The following is a 23,440-nucleotide window of genomic DNA, read 5'->3' on the forward strand; positions in this document are numbered from 1 at the left end:
AGAAACTGGGAGTGCTCCGACTCACCTCCCTCCATTCACACCTGATCATCTCAGCCACCTACCCACGCAGCACCTCCTCCCAGCCACGCCCTTCACAACCCCTCCCCAGTGCCTGTGGTAACTTAGGCAGCTCCCTTACCGCCCCAGACTCAGTGCCATGCTATGGGGAGACTGAAGCCCTGGGCCCACTACCTGCTCCTGGTTGTGGCCCACCTGCTGGCCATGGGCCTCGGGGCTGTGGTGCTTCAGGCCCTGGAGGGTCCTCCAGCACGGCAGCTTCAGGCCCAGCTCCAGGCTGCGCTGTCTGCCTTCCAGGAAGAGCACAGGGCCTGCTTGCCACCTGAGGCGCTGGAGGAGCTGCTAGGTGCTCTCCTGAGGGCACAGGCCCATGGAGTTTCCAGCCTGGGAAATGGCTCAGAGGAAAGCAACTGGGATCTGCCTTCAGCCCTGCTGTTCACCGCCAGCATCCTCACCACCACCGGTAGGCCACCACCGCTGGTCAACCACCACCACCGGGCAATCTAGAAGGAAGACCTGAGAGCCCTAGCATGCAGCCCTTCCCCAATCCCAGAGCTCCAGACAAAGCCAAGGCTCTATCAGGCCTGACATCATAACTGCGGCTCCCCACACAACACACCCCAACTGGTGCCTCCACTTAGGCTGCCAGGAGGGGTGTGGCCTTCCTAGCACCACCCCTATGCACTCTGAGTCCAGAAGCGAAGCCCAGATTACACAGGCCAAGAACATGACAGGGGGAAACACAGCCACCCTCTGAGGAGGCTGAGGAGAGGAAGTAGTACGCGCTCTGAGCCAGTCACCAGGGTGCAGAAATAAGTAGTAGGGTTGGTGAGATTCCCGGCCAAGGGAACAGCATGCGCTTAGGCATGGGGAAATAAAGTCCTAGGGTTTTGTTTTGTTGTCCTGTAAATAGTCTAAATACTTTTTAAAATGAAATATGTATTTCAAGTTTGTTTCCAATTGGCGACGCAGAATGGGGCCTGCCTCTGGCACTCCTGGTCCTCACGACATCTGATTCCTATGGGCTTTGGAGTTAGTTTACAACCTGTAAACCCCATTGATCCTGTTCTCCCAGCATGCTCCACTCTCCCACCTTTCCCTATTCTGCCCCTGTTTCTCTGGCTCTAGATGCTGTCTCTCATGCATACCAAAAAGTTCATTTTCACAACCTCTTGTTTCCTTACTTGCTTTCCCCACCGTAAACCAGGGCCTGGGCAGATTTAGATCCAAAGTAGCACAAGATACGGCACACAGAAAGAAAGGATACATATATGGGGGGTGAAAGCAGACGGCACCCCACTGGTTGAAGATATGAAAATACTGGTTAAGATAAGAACTGATAGCTGGGTGGTGGTGGTGCACACCTTTAATCCCAGCACTTGGGAGGCAGAAGCAGGATCTCTGTGAGTTCGAGGCTAGCCTGGTCTACAAAGTGAGTTCTTGGACAGCCAGGGTAGAGAAACCCTGATAAACCTCAGGAAGCCGGTATCAGGCTGGGTTATATCAGCTGTAGAGCACTTGCCTAGAATGCTCAAGGCTCTCTAGGTTCCATCGGAAGTACAGGGAAAGGGAGAGAGGGAGGACCTGTCAAAGACAGAACATCAGTTCTAAGTTGTTCCACCCCAACCTGGTGTTCATGTCATTTTGGGTACCAAAAAGCAGCCTTCTGTGGGAGGAGATAGAGAAAATGTGACTCCAATAGGCATCCCACTCAAAAGCTCACAGCTCCTGCTCTCTCTTTTCCAGGTTATGGCCATATGGCCCCACTGTCTGCGGGCGGAAAGGCCTTCTGTGTGGTCTATGCAGCCTTCGGGCTGCCAGCCTCCCTAGCTCTTGTGGCTGCCCTGCGCCACTGCCTATTGCCTGTGTTCAATTCTCCGGCTGCCTGGGTAGCTGTTCGGTGGCAGCTGGCACCAGCCCAGGCTGCCCTGCTCCAAGCAGCAGGATTGGGGCTCCTGGTGGCCTGTGTCTTTGTACTGTTGCCAGCCCTGGTGCTGTGGGCTATGCAGGGTGACTGCAGCCTGCTGGAAGCCATCTACTTCTGCTTCGGCTCCCTCAGCACTATAGGCCTAGGGGACTTGCTGCCCGGCCGTGGGCGTGGCCTGCATCCAGCCATTTACCACCTTGGACAATTCGCACTTCTTGGTGAGTCCAGAAAGGAGGAGGGTAGAGGAGCTGGACTACAACTCCAAGAGGGATCTTATCCTAGAGTATGGAATGAGTGCTGGAGTCCAAAGAGCACTGGGGCCATGTTGGGAGCTGCATGTAGTGCCAGGGTGGCTCATCACACTGGGAAGCGGGTGGGGAGCATTGTGAGCACCCTAAGAGCCACCCTAACTAGCCCTTCTCCCCAGGTTACTTGCTCCTGGGGCTCCTGGCCATGCTGTTAGCGGTAGAGACCTTCTCAGAGCTGCCACAGGTCCGTGCCATGGTGAAATTCTTTGGCCCCAGTGGCTCTAGAACAGATGAAGACCAAGATGGTATCCTAGGTCAAGATGAACTGGCTCTGAGCACTATGCCTCCTGACTCCCCAGCATTGGAACAAACCATTCCAGCACCAACGCCAGAACAGACCCCAGCCTGCTGATACAAATCAGGTGACGGATCTTCAGCTCATGTACCTCACGTTCACTGGAGGACCTTGAACAGGAGGCCCTGAGGAGAACTTGGGGAGCAGAGCAGGGAGTGGTTGTGGGTATAGGATGTCAGGGGATAACGTTAATTTTAAAACATTAAATGGAAGGCTTAGTTAGCACGCACCAAGAGGCTCTGGGCTCAATCCATGTGGGAACACAGTTGAAAGTGTGAGTACATGTACATCAACCAAAAAAAAAAAATCTAGTGTAGGGGTGTGCACTCACACGTGGAGGCATAGGGCATGTTTGGAGGTCAAAGGACCACTTTGTGGATTTGGTTCACTCCTATTCACCTTCAGGTGGTTCCAGGGATTTGAACTCAGATCCTCGAGTTTGCCCAACAAATGCTTTTATCCACTGAGCTATCTAAATGACCCATTTCATTCTTTCCCCCTTTAGAATGATGTAAACCAGGCTGGCCTTGAATCCACAGAGATCTGCCTCCCCAGTGCTGGAATTAAAAATATGTGCCATAGCCGGGTGGTGGTGGCGCATGCCTTTAATCCCAGCACTCGGGAGGCAGAGGCAGGCGGATCTCTGAGTTCGAGGCCAGCCTGGTCTACAAGAGCTAGTTCCAGGACAGACTCTAGAAACTACAGGGAAACCCTGTCTCGAAACCCCCCCAAAAAAAAAAAATATGTGCCATGATGGGCTGGAGAGATGGCTCAGTGGTTAAGAGCACTGGCTGCTCTTCCAGAGGACCTGGGTTCAATTCCCAGCACCTCATGGCAGCTCACACTGTAACTCCAAGATCTGATACTCTGACACCCTCACACAGACATACGTGCAGGCAAAAACACCAATAAACATAAAAACAAATAAATCTTAGAAAGAAAAAAAAATATGAGCCAGGAGGTGGCGCACACCTTTAATCCCAGCATTTGGGAGGCAGAGGCAGGCGGATATCTGTGAGTTCGAGGCCAGCCTGGTCTACAGAGCTAGTGTCAGAACAGGCTCCAAAGCTACACAGAGAAACTCTGGGGAGTGAAGGGGGGCAGGGAAGTGCCACCACAAACATGGTCAAGGCTGGCCTTGAACTCCTCCTCTTTCTACCTACACCATCACCCCAAATACTGGATTTATTATAGCTGTTTATCACCATCACGCCTGTGAGTTCGGATTTTCTTTTAAAGTTTTCCCTCTGGCCCTCATCCTTGGAAGGGCACGTCTGTGAACCTCCAAGCCCAGGCTAAAATCACATAGACAGCATTATTAGTCTAAGCCCCACCCTCTTCCTTCTCTTGAAGTCCTCCTGAGAAAGGGCAGGCACTCCAACTTTTATTGCTCCAGACACAAAGGGAAGGATGTAGGTGGCAGGCAGGCCCCGCACTGTAGACACAGGGGAAGAGTTCTGTGCAGCGCCCTGGAATCCTGGCCACCACGAAAACATTCACACACACTCGATAAATAAATACTGCCGGGCGGGCTCAACTGCTCCAGTCCGCGGGTCCAGTCTGCCCTGCTTCTGTCCGCTGAAGGAGCACCGGGGCTCTGTTCTCCGCTGTGCAGGCTTGGGGACTGGCGAGGAAGGGTCCATGACCAGAGAAAAGAACGGCGAGAACCAGGCAGGAGGTTCAACTCAGCATGCAGCGTTCCCGCCTGCTCAGCTGCCGGCTCACCTTGCGACGTCGCTGCTCCAGGCCGCGTTCCAGGCGCTCATCTTCCTCTAGAGCACTGGGGAAGGGGGTTCAAGTCAACCTCAAAGTTGGCCGTAATTGCAAGCCCCGCCCCGAGACTCCAGACATGCCATTCCAGAAGGCGCCCTGAGGCCTCTCCAATTCCCAGAAACCATCCAGGTCCCACGGCTCACATTCGCTCCTTCTGGTCCAGGTTCCGGACCAGCTCATCTCTCTGATTGACCAGTGACACTAGCTCCTCCAACAGAAGCTGCTCTCGGTGCTGCTGCGCCACGGTTTTCTGCCACTCTAAGAGACCAGGAGCCTGAGTCAGGAGGGGTGCCCACCCTGGCCCTGTTCTATCTCCGGCCTCTGCTGTCCCATTTCCTACCTTCAATAGCCAACATGGCCCGCAGTTCCCGGCTCAGCAGTTCAAACCTCCGCTCCAAGTCCTGTTCCTCGATGCTGATGGGGAAAGGTGCCAAGTCAGAGAGAGTGGGATGGGAGAGTCAAAGGCTGTGGCCACTTCATCGCTACCTATCAGTTTCCACGGAGGGCTGGGAGAACCCCAGTGCTGCTCCGGTGCCCGTCCAGAGTTCTCAGCTGCCCTTTGGTAACCCTCTAGATATGCATGTTGCTCCTTTTCCACATCCCACTTTTATACAAAAAAAAAAAAAAGGATTATTTGATTGAAAAAGAAAGCTAACATTGTTCTGGGGAAACGATTCCAAACGCAAAAGCAAAAACGATCCGGCACGCAGGATGGTAAAGGCAATGATGGGGAGAGTGGCGTGCCACCCCACTTAGGAGCCTGCTCAGATTTCTCTGAGCCCGTTTTCCTTACTATAAAGCTAGAGTCAAATCGAAGGGCCTGATGGTGGGCGGGGCCAGCAGAGGAGGCGGGCCTAAGGAGGAAGACTCACAGCCGCTGGTGGGCGGGGCCAGCAGAGGAGGGGGCCTAGGGAGGAAGACTCACTCACAGCAGCTGCAGCTGGTCCTGCCTCCGGATGAGTGCGTTCTTCTTGTTGACCAGGGTGAACCACTCCTCGATCAGCACCTCCTCCTGCAGCCTGTTGGCACCTGAATCAGGTCAGGACAGTCACCAGAGCTGCCTTCTGTCGGGGCTCGGGGAAGGGGCTTCTCGTTCCCTAGTGGCATCTCAGAAACCTGCTTCCAGCCACCAAAGGGATTCTAGCTGTGCCTCCTCCCGAACGCCTGTCCCACCTGATTCCATAAGGCTCCTCAGCTGTTTCTCCACCTCAGCGGCCCGCCCATCTATCTGCCTCTGCTCCTGCTCCAGGGCCTGGAGCTCGGCGCACACGTACTGACTTGTGTCCTGGAACCGTTGCTGGGAGAGAAAGGGGGAAGGCGGAGGACAGGTGAGCTCATCACGGCCTTGCTCAGAAAATACCACAACAGTTCCACCCACCTGGTCCTCCTTACCTCCTTAGCCTCGTCCCCTGGACTAGGGGGTGACTCCTCTGAAGGAGGGCTCCCACCTGCAGAGAGAAACCAGGCTGGGTTCTTCCAGCTAGCAGAAGCCCCCAGGAAGTCCCCCAGAAGGATCTGTGATCAGCCGGAGCTAAGCCGGCTCACCACTCACCAGAAGGCTGCTGCGGGGCTGCAGCTGTGCGTGGGCCCGAGTCAAGGCTGGAGTCAGGGCTTGGACCTTCCTGTGGAAAAAGTCCACTGAGGGCTGGGATGGGTTTCCAACAGTCCCCCAGTCAGAGCAGATAACCACAGTCTCTCACACACAGGGAGGGAGAATCCTTCCTCTCAGACACAGCTACCCAGATACTCCTCCAGTCTCACAAGCACCTCCTTCAGGGTAAAGGCTTCCTCAAGGAAAAAGCAAACCTTCACCGCCATCTGTGGGCCTGGGCCCACCCACCTCTCTGCCTCCAAACGCTCCTTCAGGGGCATTGAGTTGATTATTCTTTTAGGGTAAATCAGAGGCAAAAGGTTGGGAAAGACATAACCGGGGCCCTATCTTCTCCCTCTTTCCCATCCCTTCAAAGAGCCCCTCAGGTCATCTGGCTCCTGTAGCTTAGTGCTGGCACTTCCATCACTGCTAGTGCCCCTGAGTGACAGAGAAGTCTGTCTCATCAGGAACTAGGCTATCCTGAGTCGGCATCTAATCTCTGGCCAGAAGGGGGCACCCTCCTACCTGACAGGATCCTAGACCTAGAGCCAGCAATGCTCTTCACAGAGCTTGAAGAATTTTATCCTGGAAGGGTCAAGTCTGGCTCCACCTTGCCCCATTCCATGTCTCTAGAGCCCAGTTATTTTTGCAAATATTTTAGATTTCTTTATTTTATGTTATTTGAGTGTTTTTCCTGCATGTATGTATGAGCAGTATATGGGCGCTCAGTATTTGCAGAGGTCGGAAGAGTGCGTCAGATGGCCTGAAGATCCCTTGGAACTGCAGTTATGAACTACTGTGATGGTGCTGGGAACCGAACCCAAGTCCTCTGCAAGAGCGTGCTGGTGCTCTTAACCCCTAAGCCTACCATCCAGCCCTCGGGGCCTAACTTTTAACTCTTTTGACAATACTGCTAGCCCCTCTTCCGGGTCACCCCAGTGTGTACTCTCAGACCAGCCTCCCTGGCTCAGGGGCTAGCCTGTCTGGACTGGATTAGCTGTGGGGGCACCACACCACGCCCTGCCATTCACTTCTCCCTCAAGCTGAAAGGTCTTCTCAAAACAGACCTCAGAACATTCGCTCACGGAGTAACCTCTCCACACCCATCTCAGCCCCCACGCTCACGCTCAGGACAGTCGGGAGCTTCAACCTCAATTCCCTTACCACCCGAGCCTCACCAAGTCACCACCCTCTGGTCGCAGCAATGGACTTTCAGTTCCCTAAAAAGCTTTCTTGGTCTGAAATCACCCTCCATCTTGAACTGCTCCAAACCAGCTAGATCTCCTGGCTCAGCTTGGACCCGTCCTGCAAGGGCCTCCTCAGACTTCCTTCAACACATTCTGCCTCCCTTCCTGGCCCTCAGTGTCTGGAAGTTTGTCCTGGTCCCCTACTGAGGCAGAGAGCACCCTAAGGTTTACACACGTTAACATCAACCCCACACACCTCCTCGTGCTGTTGGTTACTGCAGCCTCTCTAACTCACTGGAGGTGGCCCGTTTATTTATCTGACACAGGAACTCATTGTGTATCATCTCTGACTGACCTGAAACTTGCTTTGTAGACCAGGCTGACCTCATACTCACAGAGATCCACCTGCCTCTGCCTCTGCCTCCTGAGTACTGCAATTAAAGGCTTATACCACTACACCTGATTATTTTTAAAGATTTTTTTAAAATTTATCTTGATTGCCAGGCGGTGGTGGCGCACGCCTTTAATCCCAGCACTCGGGAGGCAGAGGCAGGCGGATCTCTGAGTTCGAGGCCAGCCTGGTCTACAAGAGCTAGATCCAGGACAGGCTCTAGAAACTACAGGGAAACCCTGTCTCGAAAAACCAAAAAAAAAAAATTATCTTGATTATTAAGTGTGTGTGCACATGTGCATAAGTGCAGGTGCCTACATAGGCCGGAGGCATCAGATCCTCTAGAGCAGGAGTAGGTAGTTGTGGGTCACCTGGTGTGGTGCTGGGACCTGAACTTGGGTCCTCTGGATTAGCACTATGTGCTCTCACCCATTAAGACCTTTTCCCAGCCCTGTTAACATTTTTTTAACAGTTTAATTTTGATCGTGTGTATATATATGTGTCTGTGGGTGCTCTCAGAGACCAGAGGCATTGGATAAGCTGGAGCTGCAGTCACAGGCTGTTGTGAACTGCCTGTCTTCTGTGCTTGGCACTGAACTTGGGTCCTCTGGAAGACTAAGACTCACTCAGAACCACTGAGCCATCTCTCCAGCCCTGGTTTGTTTTTAGAATCATGTAGGTGAAATGTCCATACAAGAGCAGGTGCCCCTGGCAGCCAGAAGAGGGCATCAGATCCTCTGAGGCTGGAGTTAAAGGCAGCTGTGAGCTGCTGGATGTGGGTACAGGAGCCAAACTCAGGTCATTTGTAAGAACAATTTGTGCTCTTAACACCTGAGCCATCTCTCCCAGAGACTGACCCTTTAGATAGACCCAGGGCCATCTCTCCCAGAGACTGACCCTTTAGATAGACCCAGGGCCATCTCTCCCAGAGACTGACCCTTTAGATAGACTTAGGGCCATCTCTCCCAGAGACTGACCCTTTAGATAGACCCAGGGCCATCTCTCCTAGAGACTGACCCTTTAGATAGACCCAGGGTCCAGCACACAAGGCCCACAACTAAAGACAATACTGCTAAGCACAGATGTCACCTCAAGGACCTCGTGAGGCAGAGGCTAGTATCGCTCTGCAGACAAGGGAACAGGGGCCAGAGATGAAGTCTGCCCCAGAACTTGATCTACGGCCCAGAGCTGTCTAACTCAAAACTTGTTCCCAAGCCTGGATGCCCTGCCACACTGGGTTTGGTTGTGTCTTTGCACGTAAAACGGCCAGACTCCAGACTGGCATCTGGGGAAAATTTAGCTCCCAGTTTGACACCATGCAGTGGTGGCTTCATGTCACTTTGCAAAGGGATTTCACACTTTTGATGCTTATCCTCAGGGCAAAAGCCCAGAAGTGGGACCAGAGGGTGGAGAGTGTGTGTGTGTGTGTGTGTGTGTGTGTGTGTGTGTGTGTGTGTGTGTTGGGGGGGGGGGTTGGCAACTGTGTTGAGCCCAGCAGAGGGCGCCAACGAGTACTGCAAACTCAGAACCCAAGTTCACAGCTGCAGCCTCTTCATCTCCCTCAACTTCACTATTCCCGCCCATAAAAGACAGGAATCGTGGCTTCCTGGAAGGACACTGTGGGAAGCCAAGGAATCATGGGGATGGCCCACCTGGCAAAGCAGGCAGAATGGGGGGTGGTGGTGAAGAAAGCAAATGTCAGCGGCTTTTATGCTTACTCACACCAGCCCTGTGGGAATCCCAAAGCTTCTTCCTCATGTCTGACCCAAATTCCTCTTTCTGTGCTTTCTCTGATGGGCTGCCCTAGAAGCACCCATGTTTCTCATCAGGCTGCTTCTGGCCCACCTCAGCCTCAAGGTTCCTGACCTCAACCCACTCCAGGCTTTGGGGAGCTTCCAAGGGTGGAGTGAGGATGAACACCCTCCCAAAACAGTAGGGGCAAAGCTAGCCAATGAGAGGGCCTCTTCTCTCTCATGGGTCAAAACAGTAGGGGCAAAGCCAGCCAATGAGAGGGCCTCTTCTTGTCTCATGGGTCAAATATCTCCTGTGGGACAAGGGAAGGAGGAGGGCCTGGTTTGGAAAGACCAGATGCTGGGACTCAGCCCCAGAAGGGTGACCATTGAATCCTCCCCTTTGTGACTTAAAGAGCTACTGACCTACATTAGCCAACTGGGCTAGAAGTCCTACGGCCACCTCCTCCTACAGGAAATGCCTCTCTAGTCTCATCCCCAGGTTGAAGTGTCTCTGAACTTCCCTCAGGGCTCCTACTCTCAGACTGGCCTCACTGCCATCTGGGGACTTCATGGAGAGGACTGTCAGTTCCCTAAATGTGGACGGAATGTCCTTGATGCCACTGTTTTTGCTTGTGTGGGCCTCCTCATTTGAGAACCAGACCTTCCCATTTTCTTTTTTCCTCTATCAACTCATGTGATGTGTGTGTTGCATGCTTGTGTGTGCGCGCGTGTGAGGGTGTGTATGTGTAGGTGTGGTGTGTGGCGGCCAGATAACTCCTGCTTTCCTCTATTACACACCATCATGTTTTCTTCCTTCCTCTCTTCCTTTCTTTTTTAGATTTATTTATGTATTTGGGGAGCACACGTGTGGAGGGTGGAGGACACTTGTGTGAACTGGTTCTCTCCTTCCGTCATATATGGACCCCAGGGATAGAGCTCAGGCCCTCGTGCTTCCTGACTGGAACTTCTGCCTGCTAAGCCGTCACTCCCCCACCTTATTTTTGAGACAGTGTCTCTCACTGAACCTAGGGCTCACTAATTAGCTACACTGGGTGGTCAGCAAGCCCTACGGAACCTCCTGTCTCCACCTCCCAGGCACAAGCCATCACACCCAGATTTATACAGGCTTTTTACAGGGTGCTGGGGCTCCAAACTGAAGTCCTCATGTGTGTGTGGTAAGCTCTTAACCTACTTAAGCCGCCACCCCCTAGCCCTGACATGTTCTGTTTTGAAAGGGCTTGAACTCTGGTTTTTCTGCTTCTACCTCCCAAGTGCTAGGATTACAGGCATCTGCTACCCTGCCTTGCATTTTGTGACACTGGGGTTTGAACCCAGGACTTCTTAGGCAAATGCTCTACCACTGAGTTATTTCTTTGGTCCTCTATTTTCACCAGGGAAAACTGTCCATCGGCCCATACTGCACCCTCTAGCCCCTTCTGCTGTCACCCTCAGACTAAAGGCCTGTGGCCAGAGTTCATCTGGAGTCCCTGAGCTTTCTGTAGCGCCATCTCTCCTTTAGCACAAGGAGGAGTGTGTGTGTGTGTGTGTGTGTGTGTGCGAGAGAGAGAGAGAGAGAGAGAGAGAGAGAGAGAGAGAGAGAGAGAGAGAGAGAGATATGACCTGAGACCTATAGGGCACGGTGTGGAGGCAAGAAGCCCCACCTACTAATTCCTATTAAGCCTCAGGGGTTAAAAATTCAAGTCAGATAATCTGGAGGCTGGGAGGAGCTACAGGGGCCACCAGAGGACAGTATTCCTTCCTCTAGCTATTGGGCTAGGCGGTTGCTAGGTGACACCCAAGGCCACCCACAGAGAAAGAATAGGCCCTAAGAGCTGGTGCAGAACTTGGAGCCTTTTGGGAACTTCCTGCTACAGCCCATGTTTCTACAAACTGGGCAGATGTTTCTAACAAATATTCGGAACCGCTCACATGTACAAAACTGGAAGCTTAGGTGTTCTGTGGGCTTTGTCCCTGAACAGGAAGCCTAGTGCCATACCCGGGGACCCTTCCACAGCACCAGGCTCCATCTGATTGAAGTGCATCCCAGCATCCAGCGAAGCTGCCACCCCTGCACCAGCCCTGACATCGGGACCACTCAGGGCTCTCTCTGAAAATTCCCCACTATCCTAAGCTGCAGCGGGGTAGGGGTGCTCACCACAGCCCCAACTCCTGCAGGTCCTGCGCCGACTGCAGCTCCAGAGTCCGGGTCATCCACAGAGAAGGAGTTGCTATTCCGTAGCCTGGATCGCCTCTTCTTTAGCAAATCAGCGTCACGCACGTGGGAGAAAGAGCCATGTGCTCGGGGTGGGGGTACCGGCCCGGTCTCCCCATTGACCGAGGACCGTCTCAGTCTCACACCATTCGTACCACCCGGCGCCCCAACTCCGTTTACCAGCCCCTCTGTGGGGGCAACGGGGGACGTGGATGACCGGGCTCTGGGGCCATCGGAGGGTGCATCTGGGGAGCTTGCTTCCTGGGTAGCCTCAGTCTCCCCATCCTTGGAGGTGCAGCCCAGGTCCGTGTCCCTAGAGGCCACCTTGGGTACTGCCCCAGTCCCGCGGTTCACAGCCTCCTTGGGCTCTGTGGGCGCTTCAGCCCCATGCTCCCGTAGCCTCTGTGCCAGGTTGCCTGCGTCCAGGCCGTCGGGCAAGCTCGGCTGGGCGTTGCCCACACGGTAAGTGCCGGAGCCACCACCGCCCTCCAGTTGCACCAGCTGCAGCTCCTGCCCAGTACAGAAAGCTCGGATCTGGCACAGGTACGTCATGACGATGAGCTTGTCAGGTACGGACAGAAGCACCATGTCCGCTGGCTCCAGCAAGCGAGACACGCCCAGGGCAGCGAAGCCATCAAAAGCCTAGAAAGGGTGCACTCTGGTCAGAAGGAGCAGCGATCTAGCAACACTCCAGATCCAATCCTGCCTAGGGGTCCCTGAGACTCTAGAGCCAGGATGTGCTTAGCAATGCCTTCACCCTCCTGTAGAGGGAAATCTAGCAACAAGGCCCGCCCTCGCTGTTACCTAGCAACTGCACATCGCCCACCCCGTTATCAAAGGATGATTTTTGGCAAATAAATAAATAAATAAACAACTATCTAGAGAAATCTAGGGAAAATATGCTTTTAAAATTAAAAACAGGGCTGGAGAGATGGCTCAGAGGGTAAGAGCACTGGCTGCTCTTCCAGAGGTCCCGAGTTCAATTCCCAGCAACCACATGGTGGCTCACAACCATCTGTAATGAGATCTGGTGCCTTCCTTGCCAGCAGTACATTGTATGCTTAATAAATAAATAAATCTTTAAAAAAAATAAATAATAAATAAAATTAAATTAAAAACATCAAAACAAAATTAGGGCAAGCAATTTAATAACCAAAAAGATTTTGAAGTTTCCAAAAGTCAGACCGGGGTCCTGCACCTCAGACTTTCCAACTCTGGGGCCAGCAGCCTGACTCTCTAGCTAGACCCTTTCTTCAGCCATGGCTCCTCATCACCTCACCTGCTTGTTGTTTTGTTTGATGTCGTGGGGGTCAAGAGCGAAATAGTCGCTGCAGAGAGAGAATGTGCTGGTCAGAAACGGTTGGCACTAATATCCCCGCAGGTTCCCTCCCCAGCCACCCCACGTCTCTGACACTCACATCTTGTCTGGGTGGAATCGGTGTAAAATGGCACAGAAGGCCAGGCCGTTGCGCCAGGACGTGGTGAAATTGGTGATGCAGACACCACGGTAGCCATTGGTGACCTCTCGGCACCACTCCAGCAGGGACTGGCTGGAGCTGACCGGGGCAGGTGGTGCCTGGGGACACAAGGGTACAATCAGAGGATGTATTCTCATAACATGTCCTCCACCCTTTGAGGAAGTTCAGGCCTGGCATAAAACCACCCCAGTTTGGAGTTTACAAAGATCACCAGAAACACTGGCCAGAGCATTGGGTGGCCAGCTTAGGGAAAGGAAGTTATCTGCTAAGGTCACCTAAAAGGTCAGTGGTGCCCAGGCAAGGTCAGAGGCCACCAGCAGCCACACCTCAAAGTCAGCCCAGAAAATCAGCTCAAGGGTATCCAGCTCCATGCAGCCTAGCAGGGTGAAAGAGCCAGGCATCCTGAGGGAGGAGGGAGGAGGAACCTTCTTTGAAGCTGAATCCCCTCCCCATCAAAACCGCATCTTTCTTGGTCCATCAGGTGGGTCCATGCAGAGTCACCGTTCACTCAGCCCCAGGTTAGTGGAAGAAGCAGACTGGCCATCAGTGGCCCCCATCCCTACCTGGCTGCCCGGCAGCCTCCTGTCCTCTTCAGGCTCCTCTAGGGAAGAGGCCCCCGAGGGCCTGGGTCCCCCAGCCCCTGCCCCACTGGCCACCCATGTCCTAGTCAGGCTGGCCTCTTGAAGGCTTTCATCAGCTTCTTTTCCCTTCGTGGTTCCCAAGACCCCAGATTCTGCTTCCTGGGCCTCAAAAATATCAGATTCATTCTCTGGAGACTCAGACCCCTCCCTCTCTGCTTTCTGGAGCCCCAAAGTCCAAGACTTGGCCTCTACTATCCCCAAAAATTTGCTTTCTGTCTCCTGTACCCTGGAGGCCTCTGGGGCTATGTCTTCGGCCCCAGAAGCTCTTGGCCTACTCACTGCAATGCTTAAGGCCTCACACTTGAGGGCTCCCCAAGCTCCAGGCTCCCGGACCTCCAAAGTATCAGTCTTTGCTTCCTCAGATCCCCAAACTATACTTTCTGACCACTGGGCCTTCAGTAACTCAGCCTCTGCTGTTCCAGCCTCTGGCCTCCCAGAATCCCTTGCTTCTGTCTTCTGGGTTTCCAGCATCCCAGCTTCTGCTCCCTCACTCTCTGTTCCCAGGAGCCTTGATTCCCTCACTTCTGTCTCTGGGGCCTCCAGAATCTCAGATTTTACTGTCTCAGTTTCAAACTCTGGGGTCTCCAAACCTTTTTCTCCCTTCTGGGTTCCAAATAACTCAGTATCCACTGCTTCTGTCTCTACCTCTGGGATCTCCCAAATCTCTTCTTCTGTCTCCTGGGCCACCAAGATCTCAGATTCTTCCATCTTAGCTTCTGTCCCTGGAACTTCTAAACCACCAGATGCTATTTTCTGGGTCCCCAGTATTTCAGCCTCTGCCCCTCCAGCCTCTATCTGTGAAATCCCAGGGCCTCCCACTTCTGTCTTCTGGGCTTCTAACGTCTTAGGTTCTGTTGTCCCAGGCACTATTTTCAGTGCCACAGAACCCCCAGACAGCTCTTTGGCTTCTGTCTCTGGGACTTCTGAAGAGTCAGCCTCTGTTTCCAAGACCCTGGCTCCCTCAATTCCTATTCCCAGAACCCCCAAAACCCCAGCTGCTATCCCTGGAGCCTCTAAGATCTTGGCTTCCGCTGGCCCAGTGTCTACCTCCAGAACTCCTGAGCCTCCCTCTTCTGCCTCCAGGGACCCTTCCACCTTGGTTTCTGGTTTCTCAGCTTTGACCCAAAGTACTTCATGACCTGTGGATATCTCCTGGGCCCCCAAATTGCCATCTTCTGCTGTCCCTATCACTGAAACACCCAAACCTCCCACCTCTGTCTGCTGGGTCTCTTTTCTTCTAGATTGTATTTGTGGGGGCCCTGAGTCCTCAAATTTTATCTTGTGGGTTCCCAATATCTCAGTTACTGCTGTTTCAGTCTCTGTCCTTGGAATACTCCAAGCCCCCACCTGTGTCTCCTGCATTCCCAATATATCAGCCTTTGCCATCTCTGCCTCCCCCTTTGGAACCTCTGAACCTTCAGCTGCTACCTTCTGGGTCTCCAGTGTTCTCGCTTCTGCCTCCCCAGCCTCTGTCTTTGGGGTTCCCAGTCTCTCAGCCTCTATCTTCAGCATACCAGCTCCCCCCTCTGCTACCTCCTGGGCTTCCGATATCTTCGTTTCTGCTGTCACTGTCCTGGTGTCTGGAACTGTAGAACCTCCAACTGTTTTCTGGATCCCAAATTCCTTAGACTCTGTTTTCTCAGTCCCTGTCCTCAGCATCCCCAGAACCCCAATCTCTTTATCCTGGATCCTCAGTACCTCGGACTGTGCTGTTCCGGTAGCCTCTGGCTCCAGGACCTCTGATCTTGCTGCTTCTGACTCTTGGGCCTCCAATATTTCAGATTCTGCTGTGCCAGTCTCTATTTCTGGGGACTCAGGTCTCCCAGCATCTGTAATTGGTGTCCCTATAGCCTTCCAAGGTACCCCCTCAGCCTCTGTTTCCAGAACCGTTGGCTCCCCAACTTCCGCCTCCTGGGCCCTCATATCTCCAGATCCTACCTTCTGGTCCACTGGCAGGACTTCCTGAGAGCTGCTGCCCTGGGGCCCAGCATGTGCTGCTCCAGCAGAGGGGCTCTGCTCCAGACCTGTCCTCCCAATAACAGGGGCTCCACTCCTAACCTCTGTGCTTTCTCTCTCCTGGTCTGCAGGCCTGGCACCCCTGAGGGGCCCTAAAGGTCCTTCAGGCTCAGCTGGAGCTTGGTTCGAGTTACTGGGAGCCTCTTCCTGGGTCCTTACACCCATCCTCCTCTGAGCACTCCTAGGAGGAGCCTCAGGAATTTCCCTGAGTCTTGCCTTAGGCCCCAGTCCTGCATCCTCTGGTCCCTCCATGGCTATATGTTGTACCTTTGCCATCTGCTCAGCATCTACTTGATGGAGTTTTGAACTCTCTTCAGCCTCTCCAGCTGTGATGCATGGCTCTTTAGTGTTCTTCTCTGTGTTTCCTGTCCCACTAGCCTCTGGCCTGTCCCCAGTGTCCCCCTCTTCAACTTCAGGTCTTTCTCCTCCTGAAGCATCCCTAAAGTCTCTGCCCTCAATGTCTGGCTCTGGCTCGGCTCCACGGGCCTCTGTCCCTTCCTGAGAGCTTATCTGGGCCTGGGTCTCCCCAGAAGAACCCATTCCTGTTGGAGGATCCTCTGAGGTATTGGGGTCCTCATCCCCCGTGTAGGGGACTGGGGACCAGGATACATCAGAGCCTTTCCGGAGCCGAGGGGCTGGGGTGGGGACCATGTCCTGGCCTGGCTGCCTGGTGAACCTAGGAAAGAGCAGACAAGTGTGTGGTCTCCCGTTGACCCCACGCGCACGTCTAGAACACCCTCAACAGTGTGGCAGCACTGGAGGGGAGGGCGGGGGCTGGGCGGGATGCATCTGTTTCTAACAGCAACAGAGCTGGCTCCTTACCTTGTCTCTGGTGGGGACTGTGGGGGCCTTGGGGTTTCAGGCCCCACCTGGCCCCCGGCTGTAGCAGCTGGTTCTGACCCCTGGCCCCGGGAGGCCCTGGCCGGGGGCGCAGGAGCACTCACAGGGGCAGAACTGGTATCTTCAGCATTAGAGGATCTGGCAGCTAGGGGGAGAGGGAGAGGATGCTGAGGACTGCATTGTGACAAAGGTCCAGTCCCCAGCCCTAGTCTCAGGCCAAGTCTCACCTGCCTGCTGGGGCCGTGTGTGACTTTCCTCATCTTCACAGAGCGTCTTCAGCTCTCGTGAGAGATCTGAAGGATCCATTGAAAGGGTAAAGTCAGGCTGAGGCAGTGTTCTATAGTTTGAGCCCCACCCTGACCCCCGACTAGAGTTCAGGGCCTACCTGGGAGACGCCCCGGTCTCAGGGCACAGCCCCGGCCTTGGAGAAGAGGCAGGCCCCCAGATTCAGAAAGAGAAAGAGTAAGAAAGAACCACAAATATTAAGGATGAAAGGCTTTCAGGAGGAGATGGAGGGAAAGCAGAAGGGAGGAGGGCAGACTGGCTGGGGGCAGGAGACTGGACAGAGCCCACACTTCATGTGACCCAACTTCTCAGACCTCATAGGGACCAAATGGACATTCACTCCAGGTGAGACGGCCAGGAACATGGGGAGATACTGGGGACCCATTCTAGAGAACTCTGCTTGAGACTGATATACCCGTAGGACCAGGACCAAGCTTGGCCAATCAGAGCTGCTGGCCAGGTTGTAGCTGCTGTAATAAGGACCTCTCTCTCTGGGTGTGCACAAGCCGGCCCTGCCCCGGAACAGCCAACACTTGCTGTGATCCATCTTAGGTCTTGGCAGTCTCAACCCACAGACGACTATGAGCCCACCTGACTGGGGGCCTCGTGCCCGGGCCTCAGGAGCCCCAGGGCCATGGGCTTCATCTTCATCGCTCTCAGCGAAGTCGTCCAAGTTGCCCACGTCACTAGGCTTCACACTCATGAGACTGGCCAGGCTCTGCATGTCATCATCCCTGTGGGTTTGAAGTCAGGGGTGAGGGCGGGGGTCAGAGTTCACAGGCTAGGGCCTGGGAGGACAGGCGGAGACTTACGTGGCACGGCCCTCACGCAGCAGCACCCCAGAAAGGGTGAGGCTCAGCTCAGCGTGCACTACCTTCACAGATTTGGGCTTGAGTCGCAGTCGAAGTGGAACCTGCGCAGGCACAGGCCCGGCATGGCGAGCCAGATCCACATCAGCTGTGGCCAGCACCTTTCGCTGTCCCTTGAACTCCTGCGGGTGTGGGAAGTGGGGAAGCAGCAGAAGCATCAGTGCTGCCCTGAGGCCCGTGAGATTCCAGATCCGACCTACCCAGACACTCACATTTTCAATAATAAATGTCCACTCTTTGGCTTCATACTGGTCCACGTGAGGGTCCTGGAGAGGGGACACTGGTGAGCACAGGGCTACAAGGAGGGCAATGCCAGGAGAGCACTCTGCACTGGCTGGGGGGGGGGTACCACATCTGCTGGGCCCACCTGGAATGCACTTTGGCTTCTCTGAGTGCGTATATGCGGTACTGGATTGCACCCCAAACCTCAGTGCTGTACAGCTGAGTTACATCTCCAGCCATCCCTGCACTCTGACCCCTTGTTTTCCTTTTAAAATATTTATTTTGATTTTATGTGTATGGATGTTTTGCCAGGATGTATGTCTGAGCGCCATGTGTGTGCAGTGCCCCTATGGGAGAGAAGGTGGTGTTGGATCCCCTGGCAGTGGAGTTACAGATGGTTGTGAGCTGCTGTGTGTGGGCTGGGAATGGAACCAGGTTCTTTGGAAGAACAGCCGCGCTCTTAACTGCTGAGCCAGCTCTTTAGTCCTTGTGCCCTGGCTTCTGACCCAGGTTGGATACTACAGGTTGGGTAAATGCTACCCGCTCCAAGAAGATCTCTTCAGTCACTTGCAACAAACCCACAGAATTTTTGGTTCCACCACTTGGTTCTTCCTGTGGGTGAGCATCCCACTAATGGAGCCACATAACCCAGTGGCTATTCTCTGCCTATTCCTGAGCTCCAGAGACTCACCCTGTACAAGGTCACAGAGATGTCCACGTTCTCCGGGACCATCCAAACCACAGTGCCACGGTATGGGTTCTGGATGCCGGGCTGCCAGCTGTGGGCCTGCAAGAGGCAGTAGGGAGTCCTCCTGAGTCCTCACCCTTCCCCATCACCATCAGGCCCTTATCCTCTTCCCCCATCCTCCTTTCTCCCAGCGGACACCAATATGACCTGCACCTGATTGTGCTCTCCCATCAGCTCGCATCTACCTCCCCGTTGGCCCTGCCTCCCAACCTGGACCCCCAGCTGCCAGTCTTTCTCACCTTGGAGCAGACGCGTCGGTTCCGCCGAGTCCATACCACTACCAGCTTGTCTGGCTGCCTGGAAGAAAGGGAAGAGCTCTTAGCAAGCCCAATCTAGCTTCCCCATCTTCTCTTCCTCCTTTCTCTAGCTCCCTGGGGGTCTCCTCTGGTCCCCTACCCAAGGAGGAGGGCACGGGCAGCTTCTTATCTAGGGGCACCAGGTGTAGGGTGGGGCTGCTCAGGCAGGGTGGGGCTGGGACTGAAGGGCAAAGGCCTGGACAGTGAAGATTGAGACATTATGGTCCAGCAGGGCCTTTGAAAAATAGTGACATGGGGGCTGGAGAGATAGCTCAGTGGTTAAGAGCACAGACTGTTCTACCAGAGGACCTGAGTTCAATTCCCAGCACCCACATGGCAGCTCACAACTGTCTGCTCAACTCCAGTTCCAGGGGATCTGACACCTTGGCACCAATGCACATAAAATAAAGTTAAAAATAAGAGGAAAAAAGAAAAAGTGACAGACAGGAACAGCAGCACACATGTGTGCACACACAGAAACACGGGAAGACAAAGCCTTGGTGCTGAAGAAGTCCATTTGTTCACAATATTTGTGGAGTTCCTCTGGAGCTCAGCTGGTTCTGAGGGCAGAGGAGAGGAGAAGAAAGGGGCTGAGGCCAAGGAAGGTGGAGGAAAAGTAAAGACAAGGAGGGAGAAGCCTGACTTGGTGGTGCAGGTCTTCAATGCCAGTGCCTGAGGCTGACGGAGGGAGGTCTGTGAGTTCAAGGGCGGCCTGGTCTATATAGCAAGTTCCAGGCCAACAAGGGCTACATGTAAGAGCCTGTCTCAATAAAAATAATAAATAAATAGAAGACAGAAAGAGAGAGAAAAAGAAAAAGGCGTGTGTGTGTGTGTGTGTGTGTGTGTGTGTGAAGAAAATAAACTAGTAACGACTTTGTGGGTGCCGTGAAGGAGCCTGCCTGATGTCCCTTTGGCTGGGTATCTGAGCAGAGGCAGGAGTGGAGGAAGTGGTTATATGCTGCTGATCTTCAGAGAAGGCTCCAGGGGAGGAACTCTTCAAATGCAAGGATCTGAGGCTCGGGGAGCAGCAGAGGCAGAGAGAGGGCAAATGGGAGGAGCGAGGCCAGAGAAGCACGGGGTTAGTGACCCCCACGCACTGAGGGGGTCAGGCAAGACTCCTACTTCCTTAAATCCAGACCCACTGATGCTGACAATGGAGTCCTAGGGAAGCCTGAGGAGACTTCCAAGCTAGGACGGCTAAGACGGACAGCAAGCACGTGTTGCAGTAAGGCAGACACGTGAAAGGTGGGGTCCAGGGGAGAGCGGCACAGGCCTGGTCCTTGACAACAGACCAACACACGGCCAGGCCCTGCGGACAGGGCCTTTTGAGTTAGTCTCTAACCACTGCCCAGGAGGGTGGGGTCGGTCCAGGAGAGAATCAGGGGAAGGCAGCGTGAGAGCCTTCCCTGCTTGTTTCCAGCCCCCCAGCCCCGTGCCTAGATGCTAGGTCTACTCAGCTCACTGCCTCCCTGGAGGCTGAGGCAGGACAAGCGGCTTGCTCTTAACCTTTGAGGCTTCTGAACACAGAGAAGTAGGCCAGATAATGTCACACAGCTGAGTCTGGAGTCCTCTGACCTAGAAGTAAGCAGCCATTCCCAGCCCCAAACCACAGGCAATGGCCCAGCAAGGCCTTCCCAGAAAAGGGAAACAGCAGGGGTGCCTAGAGAGGGTGTGGCCTGGTTGGTCAGCCTGACTCAGGTTGGCAGGCACGCCTTCCTGGGAAGCTATGACCTAGGCAGGGGCAGCTTCCTGTGCTGGGCTCCCAGCTAAGAAGCCCAGCAGGCCTTACCCATTGCTGCTTGTGACTCAATCCACTGACACTCTCTGTACCTTCTGTCTACTACCCAGAACCATGCCCGGTGTCCCTTTGGCCTCACCCAGAATGCTGGGGCAGGAACCAGAGGCCAGAGTTCAAGTGCCAGTTCGGCTGTGTTACCCTGAGGAGCTCCCATTCTCCCTCAGCCTTTACTGCATAAAGGGCCTCCCAGTGGGCCCAGCATGTTCAAGGCCAAAGATTAATGGTGGCTGACCCAAGGACCCCAGCCTCTGCTGTTCCCCTCCCTTCAGACCCCATGGTTCCGGCCTACTCCTGCTCTTCCCCCTCGGGACTCTATATTTAGCCCCAACTGGGCTGCGAGGCCCCCACAGCTGTGCCCTAATCCAGCCGAGGGAAGCCGACACCAGTGAGCACATATATTTAGGGTGTGACGCAGGGGCCTGGGCAGCTGCCCCGCGGGGGCATGTGAGCCAGACAGCCCTAGGGCCCTTTGACAGCCCCGGACAAGCCTGCACCCTCTCCTGTGTTGGCCCCTCACCTGCCTACCTTTCCCTCCACAGATCCGCCCCTCCTGGACCCACCACCCCTAGGACCTCAGGCCCCTTTAAGCCTCTCCCCGCCTCCCTCTTCATCCCTCCAAGCTCAGTTTCCCCTTTTAAGGACATTGTGGAGACATCCCCAGTCTCTGGGGCCCACTCTGGCTGAAGGGGGAGGGGCAGAAAAAGAGAAGGCCACATCTTCCCTCTGAACTCGACTAAGATCCATGAAGTCTGTCCCAGCCTTGGCCACCTGGAGACCTCAAAACTTGTTCCGTTTTCCACTGCCACCCAGTCCAGCTGCTCTTGGCTTGAGGAACGAAGCCTCCTCCCTCAGGCCTGAGCACAGCTGATTTAAATGTGGCAAAGATCTCCCTGCCTGTGAGCCTTGCCCCACACAAGGCTCTCCACACCTCTCAACTCCTGGAGTCCCCCAAGCTGCAAGACACACCTAGGATGGGAACCCCTTTAGTCGTTAGACTTGGGGCGATTTTCTCAGACTCAAAAAGGTCAAGCTAAACCGAGTCTCACATCAGTCTAGGGGCTCTCTCAGGCCTCCCTTCTACTCACCATTTCTTGGTGCACTCCAACACCAGTTCATGGTAACAAGCCACAAACTGGAACTTGGCGGCCCGCTTGCCCACCCGCTGCAGGCGCTTCCACACCGAAGTCATGGCCCTAGCAGCTCTTGCCGCCCACTTCTCAGGCTCGGGGATCCCGCTTGCTCGCCCCTGCTGGCCCTGCCAGGGTCCCCATGGTCTCTGGGACCCCTTTTTGCTATGCCCGTCCTGTCCACTCCGTGCGTATAGAGGTGTCTGAGGTTCGGATCCAGGCCGCGCTTGCTGGGACGGCCGCTGGGGTCCTCCAGGTGGGCTGGTTGAGTCTGCGGGGCGGTCCCGGCGCGTCGAGCTGGTCGGAGCTCCGAGCTGCAAGAGCGCGGTTTCCTGGAGCCGCACCCCCGTCCGAAGGCGGGCGGGGCTGCAGCGCGGGGCGGGGCGACCCCGCTTCCGGGACGCGACCGGGCACCGGCACCCGGCTTGGGGGTGGAGGGGAAGAGTCCCGACCGCAAAGTCGACTTGGTGGGAGCCCAGGGGCCGGATGGGGTATAAGGGAGAACATGTGCACTCCAAGAGATGACAACCTCAACTTGGTTCTGCCCTCCCAAGAGCTGCCCCAGCCGCCTTCCTTCCTGCCTGCAACCTTTGTGGTCCTGTTCGGTACCCCACTTCTCAAGCTTGTAAAGCAGAGACCTAGGAAGAAGATGGGCCTTGCTCAGAGTCCTGAGCGTCTACTGAGCCAGAGCCAGCGGTTCTTAGCTCTGGGGTGGGAGACCCTTGCTTAACACCCACGTCTTAACCAGAGAAGAAAAGTTCCGAGTCGGAAGCCAGCTTTGGCGGGATGTACCTAGAGTCACAAAACCGGACTTCTCAGCTGGCACGAGGAAAAACAGTCTTCACTTCTCACAAGCGATGAAAGGCTCAAATATTGGTTTCTAATCAAGAATGCCACCTTGGACAAAGCACTAACACTCTGTGCCTCAGTTTTGAAGTCTGTTAAATGGGGCCAATTATAGTTCTATCTTTAACGGTCATAGAAGGTTGAAACGTGGGAAAGCAGTTAGCATAGGGCCCGGCTGATTTTGCCAGTTCTCATTAAAAGCAATCCGTTAGCAGGGCTAGAGAAAATAAGTCTGTGGGTGTTTTCTCTCCTCCCCTGGGAAGTCCCTGGGGCGTTAGCTGTGGTGTTAACGCCTAGATTAGACTCCTTATCACTCAGCCATCCGACTCAATGGTAATGAGCCTCTGCAAGGCGGCTTACACCCAGTTAGAGAAGTGCCCTAGAGCAACACAGCTCTGTGTTCTCTCCCTGCCCAGTGTCTGGTAAACCCTCACAGTCGAAAGGGCTTCTTGTCTTCCAGGAGTGGCAGCTGGGTGGCATCTCCAGCACTCAAGCGACCATGGTAGGGCGTGGGGATGTGCTGCCCCGGTGCAATCTTGAGAGTGCGCAGGCGTCTCCTGAGGGCTGGACACCCGGGTTTGTCTCTCCACTCCGCTGGTGTGACCCTCTGCTTCCATGAGGAAGCCCTCTGTGTACAACCCTACAGGTACTTAGTGCCGTCTCCCTTCCAGGACTTGTCTACAGACTAAAACCTCACTCCCTCCGGCCTCCACACCTCTCCCTCCTATCATCTCCCCCCCCAACCTACGGGGCATCAACTCTAAGACTGCTCTTGGAGCTTTCCCCACTCACTCCGATGGGCCCCCGGGTCAGTCAGCTCTGGCCCACCCATTTCCTGT

At 54.5% G+C, this 23,440-nt stretch overlaps 2 protein-coding genes across 7 annotated transcripts; one reads left to right on the forward strand and one right to left on the reverse strand.

Moving 5' to 3' along the window:
* The first annotated feature begins 162 nt into the window (after positions 1-162).
* On the forward strand, positions 163-2,605 carry Kcnk7 (potassium two pore domain channel subfamily K member 7). The gene is made up of 3 exons (XM_038317547.1): positions 163-481; positions 1,765-2,163; positions 2,373-2,605. The coding sequence occupies exons 1-3, from the start codon at positions 163-165 to the stop codon at positions 2,603-2,605; spliced, it is 951 nt and encodes a 316-aa protein (XP_038173475.1).
* Positions 2,606-3,919: 1,314 nt separating this feature from the next.
* On the reverse strand, positions 3,920-22,083 carry Ehbp1l1 (EH domain binding protein 1 like 1). 6 transcript variants are annotated; one of them, XM_038335962.2, is made up of 20 exons: positions 21,714-22,083; positions 18,774-18,831; positions 18,478-18,573; positions 17,777-17,830; positions 17,508-17,686; positions 17,287-17,429; positions 16,638-16,703; positions 16,393-16,555; positions 15,253-16,246; positions 13,477-13,659; positions 12,854-13,011; positions 12,715-12,763; positions 11,379-12,077; positions 5,874-5,943; positions 5,714-5,769; positions 5,495-5,618; positions 5,251-5,350; positions 4,662-4,735; positions 4,465-4,579; positions 3,920-4,328 (listed from the first exon to the last, which is right to left on the reverse strand). In XM_038335962.2, the coding sequence occupies exons 1-20, from the start codon at positions 21,815-21,817 to the stop codon at positions 4,229-4,231; spliced, it is 3,585 nt and encodes a 1,194-aa protein (XP_038191890.1). In that variant the 5' UTR covers positions 21,818-22,083; the 3' UTR covers positions 3,920-4,228. The 6 variants fall into 6 exon arrangements, 5 of the variants coding, with proteins under 5 accessions (XP_038191890.1, XP_038191899.1, XP_038191897.1 ...); XM_038335971.2 differs by lacking the exon at positions 13,477-13,659 and having other exon boundaries at positions 15,838-16,246; XM_038335969.2 differs by lacking the exon at positions 13,477-13,659.
* Between the last annotated feature and the right edge of the window lie 1,357 nt (positions 22,084-23,440).

This window comes from Arvicola amphibius, chromosome 1 (assembly GCF_903992535.2).
Source record: "Arvicola amphibius chromosome 1, mArvAmp1.2, whole genome shotgun sequence".
Classification (NCBI taxonomy): Eukaryota; Metazoa; Chordata; class Mammalia; order Rodentia; family Cricetidae; genus Arvicola; species Arvicola amphibius.